General features: G+C 37.8%; 2 protein-coding genes across 9 annotated transcripts in view; both read left to right on the top strand.

The window, feature by feature from the left end:
* LOC127850766 (NADH-ubiquinone oxidoreductase 75 kDa subunit, mitochondrial-like) overlaps positions 1-22,302 on the top strand; it is a 75,828-nt gene that overhangs the window by 19,177 nt on the left and 34,349 nt on the right. For 2 of the 8 annotated variants that reach the window (XM_052384057.1, XM_052384058.1), the window contains exons 3-7: positions 775-866; positions 2,738-2,845; positions 6,847-6,984; positions 7,245-7,330; positions 10,148-10,225. In XM_052384057.1, coding sequence (XP_052240017.1) covers positions 775-866; positions 2,738-2,845; positions 6,847-6,984; positions 7,245-7,330; positions 10,148-10,225 — 502 coding nt within the window. Of the gene's footprint in view, positions 1-774; positions 898-969; positions 991-1,062; positions 1,084-1,312; positions 1,334-1,470; positions 1,491-1,627; positions 1,648-2,737; positions 2,846-6,846; positions 6,985-7,244; positions 7,331-10,147; positions 10,226-22,302 lie in introns of those variants that run through there. The other 6 variants (XM_052384059.1, XM_052384062.1, XM_052384061.1 and 3 more) reach the window with 6 other exon arrangements.
* On the top strand, positions 17,680-20,163 carry LOC127850769 (uncharacterized). Its single transcript, XM_052384068.1, has 2 exons — positions 17,680-18,482; positions 19,712-20,163. Exons 1-2 carry the CDS (start codon positions 18,071-18,073, stop codon positions 20,014-20,016), a joined length of 717 nt encoding a protein of 238 aa, XP_052240028.1. The 5' UTR covers positions 17,680-18,070; the 3' UTR covers positions 20,017-20,163.

Here is a 22,302-nt window from a genome sequence, read left to right as displayed (position 1 = left end):
GTGCAGTGACTAAGAACCATAACTCTATTTACCTTAGTTTTTATATTATCTCCCTTTATTTAATTTCAAAGTAAATTTTTGTCCGGAGCATAACTCTAAATCTATTGAAGGGATTTACTTGAACTTTTAATACAAACAGATGGCAAGTACAAAATGTAGGAGAAGTGCAGTGATTAAGAACCATAACTCTATCTTCCTTAGTTTTTGAATTATCTGCCTTTATTTAATTTCAAAGTAAATTTTTGTCCAGAGCATAACTCTAAATCTACTGAATGGGATTTACTTGAAACTTGATATACAAACAGATGGCAAGTAGGAGAAGTGCAGTGACTAAGAACCATAACTCTATCTACCTTAGTTATTGAATTATCTCCCTTTATTTAATTTCAAAGTAAATTTTTGTCCGGAGCATAACTCTATATCTACTGAAGGGATTTACTTGAAACTAGAAATATAAACAGATGGCAACAAGGAGAAGTGCTGTGAACATTAACCATAACTCTTTGGGCCTTAGTTTTTGAATACAGGTGCCATGTTTTACAAATATTATTCTACTCCCTTAAACAAATGTTGTCATACAAGCAAACACATATTGGCGGAGATTTGGCACTACTGTGACAAGCTCTTGTTACAATTTTGAAAAGTTTGCAAAGTTTTTCACAATTTTGAAAAGTTTGTAACTCGTTTTTCCACAAATCGAATGGGCCATAGCTGCTTAACAAAGACAGCACAAAGCAATATGGTAAATCAAAAGGCTGGTTTTTTCATGTTCAGCACGATGCAGCTCTACTGGTGCCCCTGCAAAAGTGGAGGTGTTTGTGGATGACAAGCCTGTGCAGGTTGAGCCTGGTACCACAATACTGCAGGTGAGTTGAGCCTGGTACCACAATACTGCAGGTGAGTTGAGCCTGGTACCACAATACTGCAGTTGAGTTGAGCCTGGTACCACCATACTGCAGGTGAGTTGAGCCTGGTACCACAATACTGCAGGTGAGTTGAGCCTGGTACCACCATACTGCAGGTGAGTTGAGCCTGGTACCACCATACTGCAGGTGAGTTGAGCCTGGTACCACAATACTGCAGGTGAGTTGAGTCTGATACCACCATACTGCAGGTGAGTGAAGCCTGGTACCACTATACTGCAGGTGAGTTGAGCCTGGTACCACAATACTGCAGGCGAGTTGAGTCTGATACCACCATACTGCAGGTGAGTTGAGCCTGGTACCACCATACTGCAGGTGATTGAAGGTGTTTGTGGATGACAAGCCTGTGCAGGTTGAGCCTGATACCACCATACTGCAGGTGAGTTGAGCCTGGTACCACAATACTGCAGGTGAGTGAAGCCTGGTACCACCATACTGCAGGTGAGTTGAGCCTGGTACCACCATACTGCAGGTGATTGAAGGTGTTTGTGGATGACAAGCCTGTGCAGGTTGAGCCTGATACCACCATACTGCAGGTGAGTTGAGTCTGATACCACAATACTGCAGGTGAGTGAAGCCTGGTACCACCATACTGCAGGTGAGTTGAGCCTGGTACCACCATACTGCAGGTGATTGAAGGTGTTTGTGGATGACAAGCCTGTGCAGGTTGAGCCTGATACCACCATACTGCAGGTGAGTTGAGTCTGATACCACAATACTGCAGGTGAGTGAAGCCTGGTACCACCATTCTGCAGGTGAGTTGAGCCTGGTACCACCATACTGCAGGTGATTGAAGGTGTTTGTGGATGACAAGCATGTGCAGGTTGAGCCTGATACCACCATACTGCATGTGAGTTGAGCCTGGTACCAGAATACTGCAGGTGAGTTGAGCCTGGTATCACCATACTGCAGGTGAGTTGATTCTGATACCACCATACTGCAGGTGAGTGAAGCCTGGTACCACCATACTGCAGGTGAGTTGAGTCTGGTACCACCGTACTGCAGGTGAGTTGAGCCTGGTACCACAGTACTGCAGGTGAGTTGAGCCTGGCAAGACCATACTGCAGGTGAGTTGACCCTGGTGCAACCGTACTGTAGGTGAGTTGAGCCTGGTACCACCATACTGCAGGTGAGTTGACCCTGGTACCACGGTACTGCAGGTTAGTTGAGCCTGGTACCACCATACTGCAGGTGAGTTGAGCCTGGTACCACCATACTGCAGGTGAGTTGACCCTGGTACAACCGTACTGCAGGTTAGTTGAGCCTGGTACCACCATACTGCAGGTGAGTTGAGCCTGGTACCACCGTACTGCAGGTGAGCAGTCCTAAAAAATTTGTAGTCTTAAATGAAAGATAATATATTTTGATATGAAATCAGTTGATTTTCTGTATCACTTTACTGGAAGCCACAGAAACCTTTATTAGAATTGTCCCTTGATCAATATAGAACTAGTTCAGTTTTTGTAATCAGTTCTTTGCTTATAATTTTAAAAGTTGACTCGAAAATCTGGATAGAATTATCCGAAATCAACATTAAACTACATAACCATATTACTCCCAAGCATTCATCTATTATTATAATTGTTCACATATTTAAGCCATTCTCTATGTAGTGAGGGAGGAAAACCATTATGAATACATAAATGTGTACCAGAACACACTAGCAAAACAAATGGTAACAATCAATTTCGTTGAATTGATATCCCCCGCCCAAAATAAATATTGTGACAGATGGACAGATAGACAATGCCATTTCTATATCCCCCTCCCCTAACAAATGTCAACTACATGTAGCTGTGTGTTACTGTTGCCAGGCGTGTGCCGAGGCTGGTGTAGAGATCCCACGCTTCTGCTACCATGAGAGACTCTCCATCGCTGGCAACTGCAGGATGTGCCTCGTGGAGGTGGAAAAGTCACCCAAGGTTGGCAAATATTGATTAAAATATATGAGCATTCTGAGAAAAAGGGGCTTAATGCATGTGAGTAAAGTTTGCAGTCCACAAAGGCTAATGAGGGATGACACTTGCCGCTTTTGTGGATATTTTCATCAAAAGGCTGTCTCTTCATAGCACAGACCCAGTTCATGCAGAAATTGTTATCCACGTGATCCTGTTAGGATTGCACAGGCTTATTTGCAACAACGCGTAACACATATGCATTAAACACCTTTTTCCAGAGCGAGGCTTGTTTATAATCAGCGATTGTTTTCTTTCTTATAGTACAGGAAAATGTCACTTTTCCAATTGGGGAAAAAACTAAAAAAATGCCAATTGCAGTCAAAAGACTTCCCAAATTGAAGGTTTCCCAAAATATTTTTTTTCTCTTTTTTATATAAATTAAAAGCAACATTTATTTATTTTTTTTATGCAGCTCTATTGCCTGAACCCAAGTCAATATAATATTCACAACTGACTATACTAAGTTATAAATGTTAAAGTATTTGAGAGCAAAAAATAAAATACACCAATTTCCCAATGTGAAGTCTTCAGGACGCAAATTCCCAATTTCATCTTTTTATGTCCCCCACTATAGTAGTGGGGGAAATATTGTTTTTGCCCTGTCTGTTGGTTGGTCTGTAGGTTGGTCTGTTGGTTGGTTTGCGCCAACTTTAACAAAATGCAATAACTTTTGCTATATTGAATATAGCAACTTGATATTTGGCATGCATGTGTATCTCATGGAGATGCACATTTTGAGTGGTGAAAGGTCAAGGTCATCCTTCAAGGTCAGAGGTCAAATATATGTGGCCAAAATCGCTCATTTTATGAATACTTTTGCAATATTGAAGATAGCAACTTGATATTTGGCATGCATGTGTATCTCATGGAGCTGCACATTTTGAGTGGTGAAAGGTCAAGGTCAAGGTTGTCCTTCAAGGTCAGAGGTCAAATGTATGTGGCCCAAATCGCTTATTTTATGAATACTTTTGCAATATTGAAGATAGCAACTTGATATTTGGCATGCATGTGTAACTTATGGAGCTGCACATTTTGAGTGGTGAAAGGTCAAGATCAAGGTCATCCTTCAAGGTCAGAGGTATGTGGCCCAAATCGCTTATTTTATGAATACTTTTGCAATATTGAAGATAGCAACTTGATATTTGGCATGCATGTGTATCTCATGGAGCTGCACATTTTGAGTGGTGAAAGGTCAAGGTCATCCTTCTAGGTCAAATATATGGGTCAAAATTGCTCATGTAATGTAACTTCTGCAATATTGAAGCTAGCAATTTTATATTTGACATGCATGTGTATCTCATGGAGCTGCACATTTTGAGTGGTGAAGGGTCAAGGTCAAGGTCATCCTTCAAGGTCAAACGTCATATAGGGGGACATTGTGTTTCACAAACACATCTTGTTTTGTTTGCAAATTTTAGCTCACCTGATTGCTCAGGTGAGCTTTTGTGACCAGTCTTTGTCCGTCGTCAGTCCGTCATCCGTCCGTCCACATTTGTTTGTAAACACTCTTGAGGCCACATTTATTGTCCGATCTTCATGAAACTTAGTCAGAAGCTTTGTCCCAATGAAATCTCGGTCAAGTTCGAAACTGGGTCATGCCGGGTCAAAAACTAGGTCACTAGGTCAAAAAAAGAAAAAACTTGTAAACACTGTAGAAGTCACATTTCATGCCCAATCTTCATGTTACTTTGTGAAAATGTTTGTCTTAATGATATGTTGGTTGAGTTCAAAAGTGGTTCCGGTTGGTTGAAAAACATGGCCGCCAGTGGGCAGGGCAGTTTTCCTTATTTGGCTATAGAGAAACCTTGTAAACACTCTAGAAGTCACAATTTTTGCCCAATCATCATGAAAGTTGGTCAAAACATTGGTTTTATTAATATCTCGGACGAGTTCGAAAATGGTCCAGATCGGTGAAAAAACATGGCCGCCAGTGGGCGGGGCATTTTTCTCTATATGTTTATAGTGAAAACATGTGAACACTCTAGAAGTCACATTTTTGGCCCAATTTTCATGAATTTTGGTCAGAACATTTGTTTCCTTGATATGAGAGTTGAGTTCGAAAATGGTTCCGGTCAGTTGAATAACATGGCTGCCAGGGGGGGAGGGGCAGTTTTTCTTATTTGGCTATTGAGAAACCTTGTAAACACTCTAGAAGTCACAATTTTTGCCCAATCATCATGAAAGTTGGTCAAAACATTGGTTTTATTGATATCTCGGACGATTTGGAAAATGGTCCAGATCGGTGATAAACATGGCCGCCAGTGGGCAGGGCATTTTTCTCTATATGTATATAGTGAAAACATGTGAACACTCTAGAAGTCACATTTTTGGCCCAATTTTCATGAAATTTGGTCAAAACATTGGTTTTATTGATATCTCGGACGAGTTTGAAAATGGTCAAGATCGGTAAAAAAAACATGGCCGCGAGTGGGCGGGGCATTTTTCTCTATATCATTATGTATATAGTGATAACATGTGAACACTCTAGAAGTCACATTTTTGGCCCAATTTACATGAAATTTGGTCAGAACATTTGTTTCCTTGATATGAGAGTTGAGTTTGAAAATGGTTCCGGTCAGTTAAATAACATGGCTGCCGGGGGGGGGGGGGCAGTTTTCTCATATTTATATAGTAAAAAAAGCTTGTGAACACTCTAGAAGTCACATTTTTTGCCCAATCATCATGAAACTTGGTTAAAAGATTGGTTTTATATATATCACATAATTAATGCCATAATTATTGCCTTTAGATTGTCCAAATTTTCATTATATTATACAAAATCCTTGTGAACACTTTAGAGGTCACAATTTTGTTTCAGATTTTATGAATCTTGGTCATAATATTTATTTTTGTAAGCAAAGTTTGATGTTTGGTATGGGGGGTCAACTCAAAATATAGGTCACCAGGTCAAATCTTACAAAAACAAAATCACTCCATATGCCAGAGTTTTGGTTCAATAATAATGAAACTTGACCAGGATGTTTGTCTGGACAATATCTAGGTCAAGTTTGACGTTTGGTAAAGATTGAATAAAATGACTCCTCTCAGGTGAGCGAAGTAGGGCCATCTTGGCCCTCTTGTTTCCCAATTTGGATTTGGCCAGTTACAGTACTTTCCCAATGATCCGTAAGGGCTGAAAGTAGATTTTGAAAATGAAAATTTAAAAAATCTTTTTTGAAACAACAAGGGTTAGGTCATTAATATTTTGTGTCTAGTGGTCCACTGCCAAGTTTTTTCAAGTTAACCCCTGGGCTTGGTATTCAGCATGTTTTATAGTGTGGTGGTCCTCTACCAATTATGATGAAATCTTGGCCTTTGGTCAAAATTGCCTTGGGTTACTTGTATTCCTATATGTATGTAATGAAAACTCATTCATTTCTGATATTTGGCATATGATATCGTATGGTGGTCCTCTATCAAATCAGTTCAAATAATTCCACTGGGGTAAAAATTTGCCACACACTGGGGTCTTCTTGTTTTAATGTTACTTCTGCAGCGTTTGCAATGGTGCAGTCTGTTGAAGAACATGGCAACCAGGTATGCAAGTTTACTTATCTGGCTATTGTGAACACTATAGAAGTCTTATTTTTCAATGAAACTTGCTCAGATCATTTGTTCTCATGAAACTTGGGTCCTGTTTGAAATCTTTTTTTTGAAACATTTCAATTATTTAGAACAGGTTAGCTCCCAGTATCAGGGGAGTTTCCTAAGGCCTATGACCCTCTTGTTTGTCTATTGGGATTTAGTGCAATAATTTCAGTCCTTAGTCTATAGAGAAATCATGTGGTTTTTGTTAGAATAACCTATATACATATGCTATATATACTTGAAGTCTGAGTTGATTGTCTTTGGGCTATATCTCTCTTGTTTGGTTATCCGTAGTTAACTGCAATAATTCCAGTGTGTCTTTAGATAAATCATTGAGTATCTTGTTAGAATTACCTCCATACTTGTGCTATATACAGCCGATCGCGTCCTGCGCCATGCCGGTGATGAAGGGAATGAAGATCAAGACTGACTCTGAGATGACGAGGAAGGCACGCGAGGGAGTGATGGAGTTCCTCTTGATGAACCATCCCCTAGACTGTCCCATCTGTGACCAGGTATGAACCCCCTCTTCAAACTTTTACATTCAGGTGGCTAACAAAGACATGCAGCTTGCTAGAGAGCTGGGCAGCGTTTCACAAAATCATCTAAAGATAAAAAAGAATTATCCTTGTATTATATATGAACATTTTATAACTTTTATCAAAGCAGAGCAGATAAAAATATGTTTATAAATTACTCTAGTATTATAAAAAAATCCAATCATTAAAAGGGATAACAAACATCTTCTTTTAAAAATGTTTGTGTGTGTTACCAGGGAGGGGAGTGTGACCTGCAGGATCAGTCCATGGCATTTGGAAGTGACAGAAGTCGCTTTACAGACATGGAGCATGGGGGCAAGAGGTATGTACAAATCAGTCCATGGCATTTGGAAGTGACAAAAGTCGCTTTACAGACATGGAGCATGGTGGCAAGAGGTATGTACAGATCAGTCCATGGCATTTGGAGGTGACAGAAGTCGCTTTACAGACATGGAGCATGGGGGCAAAAGGTATGTACGAATCAGTCCATGGCATTTGGAAGTGACAGAAGTCGCTTTACAGACATGGAGCATAGGGGCAAAAGGTATGTACAGATCAGTCCATGGCATTTGGAAGTGACAGAAGTCGCTTTACAGACATGGAGCATGGTGGCAAGAGGTATGTACAGATCAGTCCATGGCATTTGGCAGTGACAAAAGTCGCTTTACAGACATGGAGCATGGGGGCAAGAGGTATGTACGAATCAGTCCATGGCATTTGGCAGTGACAGAAGTCGCTTTACAGACATGGAGCATTGGGGCAAGAGGGATGTACAGATCAGTCCATAGCATTTGGCAGTGACAGAAGTCACTTACCAGAAATGGAGAATGGGGGCAAGAGGTATGTACGAATCAGTCAATGGCATTTGGCAGTGACAGAAGTCGCTTTACAGACATGGAGCATTGGGGCAAGAGGTATGTACAGATCAGTCCATGGCATTTGGCAGTGACAGAAGTCACTTTAAAGACATGGAGCATGGGGGCAAGAGGTATGTACGAATCAGTCCATGGCATTTGGCAGTGACAGAAGTCGCTTTACAGACATTGAGCATGGGGGCAAGATGTATGTACAGATCAATCCATGGCATTTGGCAGTGATAGAAGTCGCTTTACAAACATGGAGCATGGGGGCAAGAGGTATGTACAAATCAGTCCATGGCATTTGGCAGTGACAGAAGTCGCTTTACAGACATGTAGCATGGGGGCAAGAGGTATGTACGAATCAGTCCATGGCATTTGGCAGTGACAGAAGTCGCTTTACAGACATGGAGCATGGGGGCAAGAGGTATGTACGAATCAGTCAATGGCATTTGGCAGTGACAGAAGTCGCTTTACAGACATGGAGCATGGTGGCAAGAGGTTGGTACAGGATGAACTATAGGCAACTTATGCATAGAAATAATGAATTAATCAGTTCCCTTGTACTTTGTTGAATGCACTTTGGAATGACAGTGGCTGAGTGAAGTTTTCACATTGTAATTCACTGCTCTTATTTGTTTAAGTTAGAATCAATACATACCCAATATTACACTATTCACTTATTATGCCCCCCTTCAAAGAAGAGGGGGTATATTGCTTTGCTCATGTCGGTCTGTCGGTCGGTCCGTCCACCAGGTGGTTTCGGATGATAACTCAAGAACGCTTGGGCCTAGGATCATCAAACTTCATAGGTACATTGATCATGACGCGCAGATGACCCCTTTTGATTTTGAGGTCACTAGGTCAAAGGTCAAGGTCACGGTGACCCAAAATAGTAAAATGGTTTCCGGATGATAACTCAAGAACGCTTAGGCCTAGGATCATGAAACTTGATAGGTAGATTGATCATGACTCGCAGATGACCCCTATTGATTTTCAGGTCACAAGGTCAAAGGTCATGGTCACAGTGACCCAAAATAGTAAAATGGTTTCCGGATGATAACTCCAGAACGCTTAGGCCTAGGATCATGAAACTTGATAGGTAGATTGATCATGACTCGCAGATGACCCCTATTGATTTTCAGGTCACTAGGTCAAAGGTCAAGGTCACAGTGACCCGAAATAGTAAAATGGTTTCCGGATGATAACTGAAGAACGCTTATTCCTAGGATCATGAAACTTGATAGGTAGATAGATCATGACTCGCAGATGACCCCTATTGATTTTCAGGTCACTAGGTTAATGGTCAAGGTTACGGTGACCTGAAATAGTAAAATGGTTTCCGGATGATAACTCAAGAACGCTTATGGCTAGGATCATTAAACTTCATAGGTACATTGATCATGACTGGCAGATGACCCCTATCGATTTTCAGGTCACTAGGTCAAAGGTCAAGGTCACAGTGACAAAAAACATATTCACGCAATGGATGTCACTACAACGGAGAGCCCATATGGGGGGCATGCATGTTTTTCAAACAGCCTTTGTTCCAATAGAAAGTGTCAGTATTTTGGCTTGTGTCACACAAGATGTGGAGCTTTAAGTGGAAAATACTAGAAAACGTAAGACATTAGACTTGATAACATTCTCTTGGAACAATTAACTAGTTTACTCTTTCTTTTATTAAAAACACTCATACATATTTTCTAAAAATGTTGATCTTGTTTATGGTGATACATTACAGTCCACTATGCTGTTTAATTATGATGTCATATGTAGAAAAAAGTAGTCTGGCTTGTATAGTAATACGGGATTAGAAAAACAGCCAGTAGCATAATGCAGGTTTATTGTATGACTGATAAAGCTTTTGGTTAATTGAGATTTTAAACTGGTATCTCATAAAGAGTCATAGCAACGTTTTGGGGACTTTTAGTGCATTATGTTAAGTTGCAAACCAGATATGTTGCACAAAACAACCGAACCTTGTTTTGTGAAAATTGGGCTCAATGCATGTTTGTAAAGTTGTATCCCAGATAAGCCTAGCAGTTAGCATTGGTTAATGGGGACAATATTTTCCGCCTTAATTGGATTTTTGCTAAGAATAGACTTGATTTAATAAACAAATACCATAGAAATGGAACATTTCTGCGATTGCACGACCTTATCCGGGACAACACTTTATCTTTATCCACTGATCCCAGTCTTCCTAGAACAAGGCTTAACCATATTGTAACTCAGACGTTTCTCCGCCAGTGTCAATGTGCTCTGCTCCCCTTTTTCAGAGCTGTTGAAGACAAAAATATCGGACCTTTAATAAAAACAATAATGACAAGGTGCATCCACTGTACAAGATGTATAAGGTATGTGTACGCACTCAGATAATGCTTATTTTCAATGATTAGCTTACATTTCCTGATGATGTTGCTTTTGGAGTTGTTCTTATTTCTGCTATCATTGTTGACAACCTTGTTCTTTCAGTTGACAGATTTCAGGGATAAAAGTAAATATAAGAAAAATAAAAGAACTGAAATATCACCTGCAATCTGTTGGAAGGAAGTTTCTAAAAAAAGTCTCTTTAAAAAGTCTAACTTGTACATGTAGTTTCATATCATGAGCAAGAATAAAAAAAGGAAGACAAATTATAATAAATAAGAGTAAGTCTGTTTGTTAGTCAACACATGTCTCGAGCTATTAAATTGAAACTTAAAAATCGTCTTGACGTTGCTATGCTGGAGTATTTTCCACATTTATGACAAAGGCCCCTATTATAAAAGATTTCCACATAGAAGAATGCATGGGTGAAACTTTTCAGTATTGCTACTGATTTCCCATCTTTTTTAAAGATATAGGATGGGACACAACCAGGTCAGAAATTTTGTTAGTGAGTGAGTCTTTGGCGTGCTTATGTGCAAATTTCCTGGATGAGTTTAATAAATCAAGGTTGGAGATCACAACAAATGTCGGATCTTTTTTAGCCCACCTCAGCACAACCTGTTTATAGTGAGCTCTTGTGATGGCCTTGTGTTTGTCTGTTTGTCAACATCTTATCATAATAACACTGTAGATGCAACAGATATTGTCTGATCTTCATAAAACTTGATCAGAAGATTTGCCCAATGATGATTTGGCCGAAATTGAAGTTGGGTCATGTTTTTGGAAGAAAATGTAATAAATGACCACACCCCACACTATACACCCCCCTCCACTCCACCCCTCCTTCCTTTGTGATTGAAATTGAGATAGGTCCCTTCACCTTTAAAAAGAAAAATAGATGAGCGGTCTGCACCCGCAAGGCGGTGCTCTTGTTTTTAAACGGAACGAATTTTCTCAACTGGTTTTATCATTTGCTATTTGATTGTTGTTTCGTGTGCTGTTGTATCAGACTTTTTTATAAGTCTATACCGATGTTTTAAATTGTTGTCCACTCGATAATAGCTTACAACCATGCACTGAACCAAACAAATGTCTGTGCGTAGGTTGGTTACTGACAATAACACACCAAATAATTAAGAAATAATTCGTGTACATTATAGTTTGTTGTCAAATAACCTACGGCCGATAGTCAAGATGCGTAGGGATTTAATCACGAAAGCGAAACATTTGAAACCACGCATCTAATTTTCCGGTCGTGAGTTATTAAACAACAAAGTATAAAGTACACGAATTATTTTGATTCTAGCACGGTTTTACTAAAGATTTATACAATGTATATTATTTTCTTGTGTACTATTTTATGTGAAGTTCCGCCCATAAAAAATAACTTTCGCTGTTCTGTCGATCAGATCCGCGGCTTTCATTCATAATTATATAACCGGAGTTTTACGCTGGTGGAAAATGTATCGGCATGTTTTGTATAGTTACAGCGTGTGCTTTCAGACGCGTCTTTTTGGATGCGTCTTTAATCAGCTGTTCACAAGTTTTTGATTCTTGGTTTGACGTGCAATAAACCGGTCCTGACAGGTTTAGAGACTGTAGCGAATGGTTTATCACACCTAATCGAGATAAGAATGTCATTAGGGTGTGTTAGCATGTTCACTGTGTAATCAATTTCATGACATGGGAATTTTAGCAAACAGAATCGGACCGACTGTTTGGGATTTTCAATCGGTCTTTCATGACCCAAATCGGTTTAGGACCGACAAAACCGAAAAAAATATGATCCCTGGATTTAAGGTTTGTCGCGTGCAACAGAAATGCCATAGCTAAATCTGTCTGGTCAAGGTCACACTTAGAGGCCAGTAGTGTTAACAGTCAATTTACAAAAGTGAATCAGATGATGGGGGCTCATATCAAAATAATGCTCACAGTCGCAGGTAACATGATAAGATTAAATTTATGGTCAGTTTAATTCTGTTTTGTCAAGGCCCTGTTTAATTTGTTTTGTTACAATATGTGGACTGAGTAAAAAATTTACTGTGTTTTGTTAAAAATGAAAAGGATAGCTACCAGGTATTTGGGTTATTGTGAAACCTAGTGAACAATACCTGCTCAGAATGGTTATGTTCCTTGGAACCTCAGCTGAGTGCTGTAGGGTCTTTGGCTCTCTTGTTAATGTTCACTTAATTATAATATGAGGGATCAAGATTAAACTTAATAGGTTAAAAGCTTGCATTTTTGGAAAATCAGTTCTTAAACTAAAATGTTAATGCGGTCTGACAAAGTGACATGCGGGTGGTACTTTAGACAGTGACAGTTCTAATGAATTGGTAATTTTTTATCAACATGATTGTATGGAGGTAAATTAAATATGAGTTCAATTGTACTATGTATAAAGTAATATGTTACACATTATTTGTGTTAAGTTACACTTTTGTATCACAAACCTGACGGCCATTTATGTTGCCAACATAATTATATAGCCACCATAAATTTACTTGCGTTTTTTAAAAGGTACCATGTAACACTTGTGAAAGAGTAATTAACATTTCAAAATATCTGGGTTCTCTGGTTAATTAACCAGTTTCTAAAGTAGGATAACTGCTTAATTTTTTAGCTCATCTATTTTTTGAAAAAAAAAATGAGCTATTGTCATCACCTTGATGTCGGCGTCCGGTTAAGTTTTGCGTTTAGGTCCACTTTTCTCAGAAAGTATCAATGCTATTGCATTCAAACTTGGTACACTTACTAACTATCATGAGGGGACTGGGCAGACAAAGTTAGATAACTCTGGCGTGCATTTTGACTGAATTATGTGCCCTTTTTATACTTAGAAAATTGAAAATTTTGGTTAAGTTTTGCGTTTAGGTCCAATTTTGTTCAGAAAGTATCAATGCTATTGCATTCAAACTTGGTACACTTACTTACTATCATGAGGGGACTGGGCAGGCAAAGTTAGATAACTCTGGCGTGCATTTTGACAGAATTATGTGCCCTTTTTATACTTAGAAAATTGAAAATTTGGTTAAGTTTTGTGTTTAGGTCCACTTTATTCCTACAGTATCAAAGCTATTGCTTTCATACTTGCAACACTCATTTACTATCATAAGGGGACTGTGCAGGCAAAGTTATGTAACTCTGACTGGCATTTGGACGGAATTATGGGCCCTTTATACTTAGAAAATTGAAAGTTGTTTAAGTTTTGTGTTTTGGTCCACTTTACCCCTAAAGTATCATAGATATTGCTTTCATACTTGGAACACTCGCAAACTATCATAAGGGTACAGTAAAATAACAAGTTGCATAACTCTGGATGTCATTTTTATGGAATTATGGCCCTTTTTTGACTAAGTAACTTTGTGTTTCGATCCACTTTACTTCTTAAGTATCAAGGCTATTGCTTTCAAACTTCAAATACTTTCATGCTATCATGAGGTTACTGTACCTTGCAAGTCGAATTTTACCTTGACCTTTGAATGACCTTGACTCTCAAGGTCAAATTATTAAATTTTGCTAAAATTGCCATAACTTCTTTATTTATGATTAGATTTGATTGATACTTTGACAAAACTACTCTTACCTGACATACCACAATAGACTCCACCCAAACCATCCCCCGTGCCCCCCCCCCCCTCCCCCAAACCCCCCCCCCTAATTTTTTTTTTTAAGAACATCTCACAAATGACCACCACACCCTCACACTATACCCCCCCCCACCCGACCCCCCCCACCAATTTTTTTTTTTTTTAAACGGTTAAAAAACACAACTATTTATTTTAATTATTTTATGTTTGATATACCGTCCAACCATCGCACCCAAGAATCCCCCCACCCCCCCCCCCCCTCCCCCCACCCGAATCGCCCCCCCCCCCAATTTTTTTTTTTTTTTTTAAGATCATCTCACGAATTACCACCACACCCTCACACTATACCCCCCCCACCTCACCCCCCCCCAATTTTTTTATTTTTTTAACGGTTAAAAAAACACAAATATTTATTTGCATTTTTTTCGCATTTTTGGAAGATAATGTTATAAATGTCCACACCCCCACACTATACACCCCTCTTCACTCCACCCCTCCCTCCTTTGTGATTGAAAATGAGAGTCCCTTCACCTTTAAAAAGAAAATAGATGAGCGGTCTGCACCCGCAAGGCGGTGCTCTTGTTTATAACTTGTTGCAAAACCCAAACAAACAGAATTCAAATAAATTGAATGTAAAATTCAATAAATCTAAAACATGAAAACCTGGTACACATGGGATTTGGACCTTGAACTGCGTGATAATTAGCCGATTACTCTCAACACTGTGGTATCTGAAAATAGAAAGTTTTTTTTATAAACACATACGGGACACACCAAACAGTATTAAATATATTTGAGATTTTTGCTCACCCTACAAGACTTTGTTATGTATGGTACTAAATTCAATTTGCACCATCCTCATTTTTTGAATGGCAGTCCATTTATCCTTTGTCTGAGGTTTACAAATATTAAATGCCTATACCTATTCATATTTTTTAGTTGTTTGATTTTTTTAAAGTTTATATGTTATCTATTAATTTTACTATTAACATTACTTTGTAATTAGATTTTTTTTAAAGTTTATATGTTATCTATTGATTTTACTATTAACATTACATTGTAACAAATGATTTTTGTTAGCTCACCTGATAGCTCAGGTGAGCTTTTGTGACCGGTCTTTGTCCGTCGTCCTTCCGTCCGTCCACATTTGTTCATAAACACTCTAGAGGCTGCATTTATAGTCCGATCTTCATGAAACTTGGTCAGAAGATTTGTCCCAATGATTTCTTGATCGAGTTCGAAACTGTGTCATGCTGTGTCAAAAACTAGGTCACTAGGTCAAAAAAAAGAAAAATCTTGTTAACACTGTAGAAGTCACATTTAATGCCCAATCTCCATGTTACTTTGTCAAAATGTTTGTCTTTATGATATGTTAGTTGAGTTCAAAAGTGGTTCCGGTCTGTTGAAAAACATAGCCACCAGTGGGCGGGGCAGTTTTCCTTATTTGGCTATAGAGAAACCTTGTAAACACTCTAGAAGTCACAATTTTTGCCCACTCATCATGAAAGTTGGTCAAAACATTGGTTTTATTGATATCTCGTACGAGTTCAAAAATGGTCCAGATTGGTGAAAAAACATGGCCGCCAGGGGAGTGGGGCAGTTTTCCTTATGTGACTATATAGAGAGAAACCTTGTGATCGAACACTATCGAAGTAACATATTTTGCCTAATCATCGTTAAACTTAGTCAATACATTGGTTTTATTGATTTCTTGGACAAGTTGGAAAATGGCTAAGATCGGTGAAACACACTTTTTAGCTCACCTGATTGCTCAGGTGGGGTTTAAGGATTGGTCTTTGTCCGCTGTCCGTCTGTCCACATTTGGTTTGCAAACACTCTAGCATTCACATTTCTCAAGCATTCTTTATCAAAGTTGCTGAAAGATCTTTGTCAAGTTTGATGATGAGCAAAATCACATAATGAATGCCATAATTATTGCCCTTAGATTGTCCTAATTTTCATTATATTATACAAAATCCTTGTAAACACTCTAGAGGTCACAATTTTGTTTCAGATTTTATTAATCTTGGTCATAATATTTATTTTTGTAAGCAAAGTTTGATGTTTGGTAAGGGGGGTCAACTCAAAATATAGGTCACCATTTTAAATCTCACAAAAACAAAAACACTCCATACGCCAGAGTTTTGGTTCAATAATGATGAAACTTGACCAGGATGTTTGTCAGGTCAATGTATGCGTCAAGTTTGGCATTAGGTAAACATTGATTGAACCGACTACTCTCAGGTGAGCGAACTAGGGCCATCTTGGCCCTCCTGTTGATTTCACAAGGAACATTCAAACTTTGACTCCAACATTGGCTTTGTAACATATTCAAGTAGTTCACAGATCAATAATTCTTATTGAGACCCATGTTTTCAAGTTACCCTGGTTGCTCTATTGATTGCATACATATTTAAAGTTCAGATACTTGGAATGCAAACATAAACCAGTTGTTAAAAGGCGGTGGGCTAGTGTGGTATAATACATGTCACATAAATGGTTACATAAATACCTTGTTTGCTGGAGATAAAGCTTGAAAACAAACTTTAAGTAGATTTTTATTTGACTTATAAGCTGGACATTACATGTTGATAGTCAGTGAATAATAGCTAGATTGGTGTTTTTGTTTTGTTTAGTAATCTATTAGGTTAGATACGTCATTATTTGAGTTAAATCAAAGGCAACAAATGGCATCTTGTCCGCAGTCCAACATTGAAAAAGAATCTGACATGGTTCAAGACTTCTTGTGTTCGACCTGTGAAGACCAGGAAGTTTCGGAATCAGCCGATTATTATTGCGAATCTTGTGAGAAGTTTTACTGCCCAAAATGTATTAACATGCATGGCCAGTTGTTTACAAAACATTCCCCTCACGGTAGGGGAGATATGAAGAAATGGCCAGTTTCCAAGAAGGTGGAAGAGTTTCTTTTGAAATGTGATGGTCATAAAGAAGATAAGGTGGAGATGTTTTGCAAAGACCATACCCAGCTATTCTGCAGAAAGTGTGCTCTCCTTAATCACAGGTATCTTTATCATAGTTGTCATAAAACGTTTAATTCACAAAGTGGTTTTAAAGTTACTTGAAATTAACTTGAATACTTATCTGAAATTAAGTTAATAATATGAATATAACAAATGTTCTGTTAAGAACTGCCATTTGTTGTGAAATGAAAAAAGTTAGAGTTATAACCTTCCTTTCAAACAGGTAATTATTAAAGTCTAATCAGGGATTTCTATAGATTTTGAAAACAAGTAGTCCAGTGACCAAGCTTGACATTTTCCAGGTTGAATTGAATTGTTTATTTTATATGTTAACTTAAGTTAAGGGGTAAGCTGGACCAGTAAGATGGCCCTGCATTAATTTCAGTGAAATAATACATTTAAAGTGTTTACATTTCTTGAATACAATCAAACAATGAATTATATTGGCCTTGATTTATACAATATTTGTAACAGTATTTTGGGGTATGAGCCTTATGATTAAAGATATGGTTCAAAATAAAAACATATTTGTTTAGTATTATCCAAATTCATATTGATAATCATGATTTTTTTTACGAAATGTTTATCAGATTTATGTTGATCATGCTGTGAAAAATAAGTACTTTTTGAATCATTAATAAATTATTGGTTTTAATAATCTGTTTTCTTACAGGCAATGCAAAGCTGTCATGCTTTTATCAGACTTGGTAAAAAATACCTCCACAGACCTCAAACAAGTATCAGTTACTATCCAAACTACTCTAGCACAACTGAAGGAGCTTCAAGACAAGCTTCAAGACAGCCAGGAGGCTAACTTTCGTTCTCTGCAAAGTTCATTTGATAAGCAGTTACACAAAATACAGGAAACTCGGGAACAAATAATAGCAGCCTTAGACATTCTTGAAAAGAAGACACTGACGGAAATGAAAGATACACTTAACAAAATGCAAGCCTCTCATAAAAGTGATATTGACAAATGTGCCACTTTTTGTGATGAACTAAAACAACTTAAAGATGTCATAGAGCACATAAGCGATAAAAGCAAGCTGGAACTATCTTTATCTAACTAACTAGCATTAAATGCGTAGACAAAATACAGTTGTTTGAAAAATATCAGACGTATACTAACTTTGTTCAAGTAAAATCTTCAATTACTTTTCTACCCAATAGAGACATTGTGCAGTATCTTTCCACATTGTCAGGTCTTTGGAGAATTGAAGACAGTACGCAGACAGCGACAGTTCTGGAAATTTCAGACCAAGTAATGAAGATGGAGGGAAAGTCTGAGTATGACGTTAAAGGCGAATATTGCAGTATCAGAGACATACTTGTTCTCCCTGATGGACAGGTCCTGCTTGCAGACAAAGGTAATGAAACTGTCAAGCTGTTGAACCAGCAGTTCAAGTTGGTTAGATCCTGTAAAGTATCTGGTGAGCCATGGGGCATGTGCCAGATCACACCCAGTGAGGTTGGTGTTACTGTTGGTTCAGAGGTCCAGTTTATAAAAATCAACAACAGCAATCTTGAGACAGACAGAAAGCTTAAGTTACAACATAAATGTTTCAGTATTTCCCACCACCAGGGTGCATTGTTTGTCACCTCTGGAACTGCATTGTACAAGTACTCAAAGAGTGGTAAACTATTCAACAAACTGCATGAAGTTAATTGTGTGACAGGTAAGAATTATGTTGGATTTTTCTTTTTAAACAAAAACTGTATTGTAAAGAGTGATCAAGCATTTATAGTAGTTATTTTTACAACTGCCAGAAACTTGAAAAATTTCAATATTACTCTTGAAAATGGTAATTAAGGTATATTGACAGTAGTGCTGCAACAATATACTGGTATATCGGTATATATTGCAATACGCAATGCGCATATTATATTGCGAAACGATTTTCATCGTACCGGTACAAAAATTCTACAAAATTTATCCACATTTCGTCCAGAAAAGCCATCCAAAATAATCAGAAATAATGATATCAAGGTAAACAAAACAAATCGGTGTTGAGTAAAAATAAATTGTTCCGTTAAAATAGCAATCTAAAAAGTCTATTATACGGAGTAGCGTTGTTACATGGGAGTTCGCATGATCTGCTTTTGCATGTTTATACTGTTCAATTTAAGATGAAGCCTGTAGAAATACAAAAAAAACACAATTACATAATAAAAATGTAAATTGATGTTATTATAAACAGAGGTAATAATGATAAAAAAACTTTCATAACAAAATGCTTTGTAAAGCCAAAAAAGTGTTAATTGTGTTTATAAAGCATTTTGTAAAAAAGGCTAGAATTGCCAATATATATAACTAGAACCTGAACATACAATACAAAGGTTATGTTCATGTAATTAAGTTGGTTTTGGTGATCAGCTGGCGAGTTATTATTCTGGTACAAGTTAGCAATATATTGCAATATATTGCAATACGGGTTTTTGAACTGACAATATATTGCCATATGGTTTTTGGTGTATTGTTGCAGCACTAATTGACAGTAATGTATAAGGACTACATCTACATGACAGGTCTATTCAAAGAAACATGTTCTGTATGTTTTGTTGTTATCAAATGAACAAACAAAGTGTTATTTGCTATATAATTCAAATTATTATTATATACAATAATTTGTATATAAATGGTTTCAAATAACTTACACATGTACAAACAGTAAATACAAAATTATATTTTTTGTGTGATTATAATTTTAAAAGCAAACATATGTAACTGATTAAACAAGTTTCATCATTGATTGTTTTGAACATTAGTGTCCTATTAGTGTTAACATATCAGATATCATACTCAACCTCAGTCATTATTTTGTAGACAAACATGTTTAATCAATGGTTTTGTAATTTTCACTACCACTTATTACAAAAGATAGTAATTATCTATTATGTTTTGCAGTTTTTAAACCAGTTTGGCAATCACTGAGTTTAGCTGTGAGTCTGACAGGTGACAAGTTGTACATCGCAGACCCTTTCAATGACAATCTCCTCACCCTGACCATGGATGGATCAGTCCTTGCCACCTTCAAGGACCCTGAATTACAATGCCCAATATATGTTTATGTGACAGGGAGGGCAGTAGGAAGCTTGCCACTCTGGCTCCAGTATGGGATGGGCTTCAGGACCCATGGTCAGTCTGCTACAACAGCAGCACTGCCTCCATTATTGTGGGACAAGACAACAAGATCCTGGTGTACAAAGTGAAATAGCTTATTATTGTCATCCCTGATATGTGTTATTACAAGTGATAAAAAATACTATCATATAATAGCTGTTAGTTTAATAATGCTGTGTTACATTGCAACAATTGTTTTTGAAATGTGAAGTTATATGTGACAATAATAACAATAGCTGTTTTTGTAAAAGTGTTGTGTAACAATGCAAGCATGCTTTTAGAAATATAATATGCATTTGTTTAATTGTAAAAAATTGTTATATTTTTGTACCTTTTTTTCTTTAATGATAAGTGTCGAACATGAAATGTTTAATTTTGTTCCCATAAATTAATAAGGCTTTGTATTCTTACGACAAATATGTTTTTAAAATCAGTTAAAAAGACAGTGTTTTTTTTTCATTAAAAAAACAGGTTTATGACACTCATGCTATTTCTATACTGTCATATAAGAGATGTGTAACAAATACTTAAATTTATTTTTTATGGCTCCCCCCCCCTCCTTTGAAGAAGAGGGTGCATATTGTTATGCTGGATGTTGGTAAGTCTGTCTGTTTGTCTGTCGGTAGACCAGTTTGTTTCTGATCAATAACTTGTCAACAAATTGACCGATTGGCTTGATTTTCTCATGTGCATAGGCCTTGGACAGTAGATGTTCCCTATTGAAATTGGGGTTACTAGGTCAAGGTCACTGTCACAATAAGTGTGAAAATTGTTTCCGATAATAACTTGTCAACGAAATAACCACTTGGCTTGATACTTCACATTTGCATTGGCCTTGTACAGTTGATGACCTTTATAGAAATTGGGGTCACTAGGTCAAAGGTCAAAGTGACTGTCACAATAAGTGTGAAAATAGTTTCTGATCAATTACTCGTCAACGAATGGACCAATAGGCTTGATACTTCACATGTGCATTGGCCTGGACAGTACATGAACACTATTGAAATTGGGGTCAAAGGTCAAGGTCACTGTCACAATAAGTGAGAAAATCATTACCAATCAATAACGCATCCACAAATTGACTGATTGGCTGGATACTTTACATGTGCATCGGCCTTGGGAAGTAGATGACCCTTATTGGAATTTGGGTAACAAGTTCAAAGGTCAAGGTCACTGTGACAAGGCCCTGTTTTGGGGACATCAGTCTCGGACAGCAGAGCTCTTGTTGCTATTTTTATGCCCCCCTTTTGAAGAAAAGGGGGTATATAGTTTTCAAACTGTCAGTCTGTCTGTCTGTCAGTCTGTCACACTTTTTGTGTCCGCTCTCTAATTCAAATAGTTTTCATCCGATCTTTACAAAAACTTGTTCAGAATTTGTATCTAGACAATATCTAGGTCAAGTTTAAATATGGGTCATGCCGGGTCAAAAAATAGGTCACGGGGTCGAAAAAACAAATCCAAGGGAAGAAATAAATGGAGATAATTATCTGACCTGCCAAATTATATATTTTTGTTAGCTCACCCGAGCACAACGTGCTCATGGTGAGCTTTTGTGATCGCCTTTTGTCCGTCATGCGTTGTGCAGTACATGAAATTTGGTCAGATAATTGGTCTCAATGATATCTTGGATGAGTTCGAAAATGGTTACGTTTGCTTGAAAAACATGGCTGCCAAGGGGCCTTGGCATTTTTCCATATATGGCTATAGTAAAATCTTTTTAACACTCTAGAGGCCACAGTTATTGTCTGATCTTCATGAAACTTGTTCAGAAGATTTATCCCAATAATATCTTGGACAAGTTCGAAAATGATGCCGGTTGGTTGAAAAACATGGTCGCCAGGGGGCGGGGCATTTTTCCTTATATGGCTATAGTAAAACCTTGTTAACACTCTAGAGGCCACATTTATTTTCCAATCTTTATGAAACTTGCTCAGAAGATTTGTCCCACTGATATCTTGGATGAGTTCAAAAATGGTAACCTTTGCTTGAAAAACATGGCTGCCAAGGGGCGGGGCAGTTTTCCTTTTATGGCAATATATGACTATAGTAAAATCTTGTTAACACTCTAGAGGCCACATTTATTGTCCAATCTTCATGAAACTTGGTCAGAAGATTCATCCCAATGATATCTTGGACTAGTTTGAAAATGATGCCGGTTGGTTTAAAAACATGGCTGCCAGGGGGCGGGGCATTTTTCCTTATATGGCTATATAGAGTAAAACCTTGTTAACACTCTAGAGGCCACATTTATTGTCCTATCTTGATGAAATATGGTCAGAAGATTTGTCTTAATGATATCTTGGATGAGTTCGAAAATGGTTACGTTTGCTTGAAAAACATGGCCGCCAAGGGGCGGGCATTTTTCCTTATATGGC

This window comes from Dreissena polymorpha, chromosome 11, assembly GCF_020536995.1.
Source record: "Dreissena polymorpha isolate Duluth1 chromosome 11, UMN_Dpol_1.0, whole genome shotgun sequence".
Lineage (NCBI taxonomy): Eukaryota > Metazoa > Mollusca > Bivalvia > Myida > Dreissenidae > Dreissena > Dreissena polymorpha.
The sequence above is the reverse complement of the archived record's forward strand: the minus strand, read 5'-3'. Positions and strand labels throughout refer to the sequence as shown.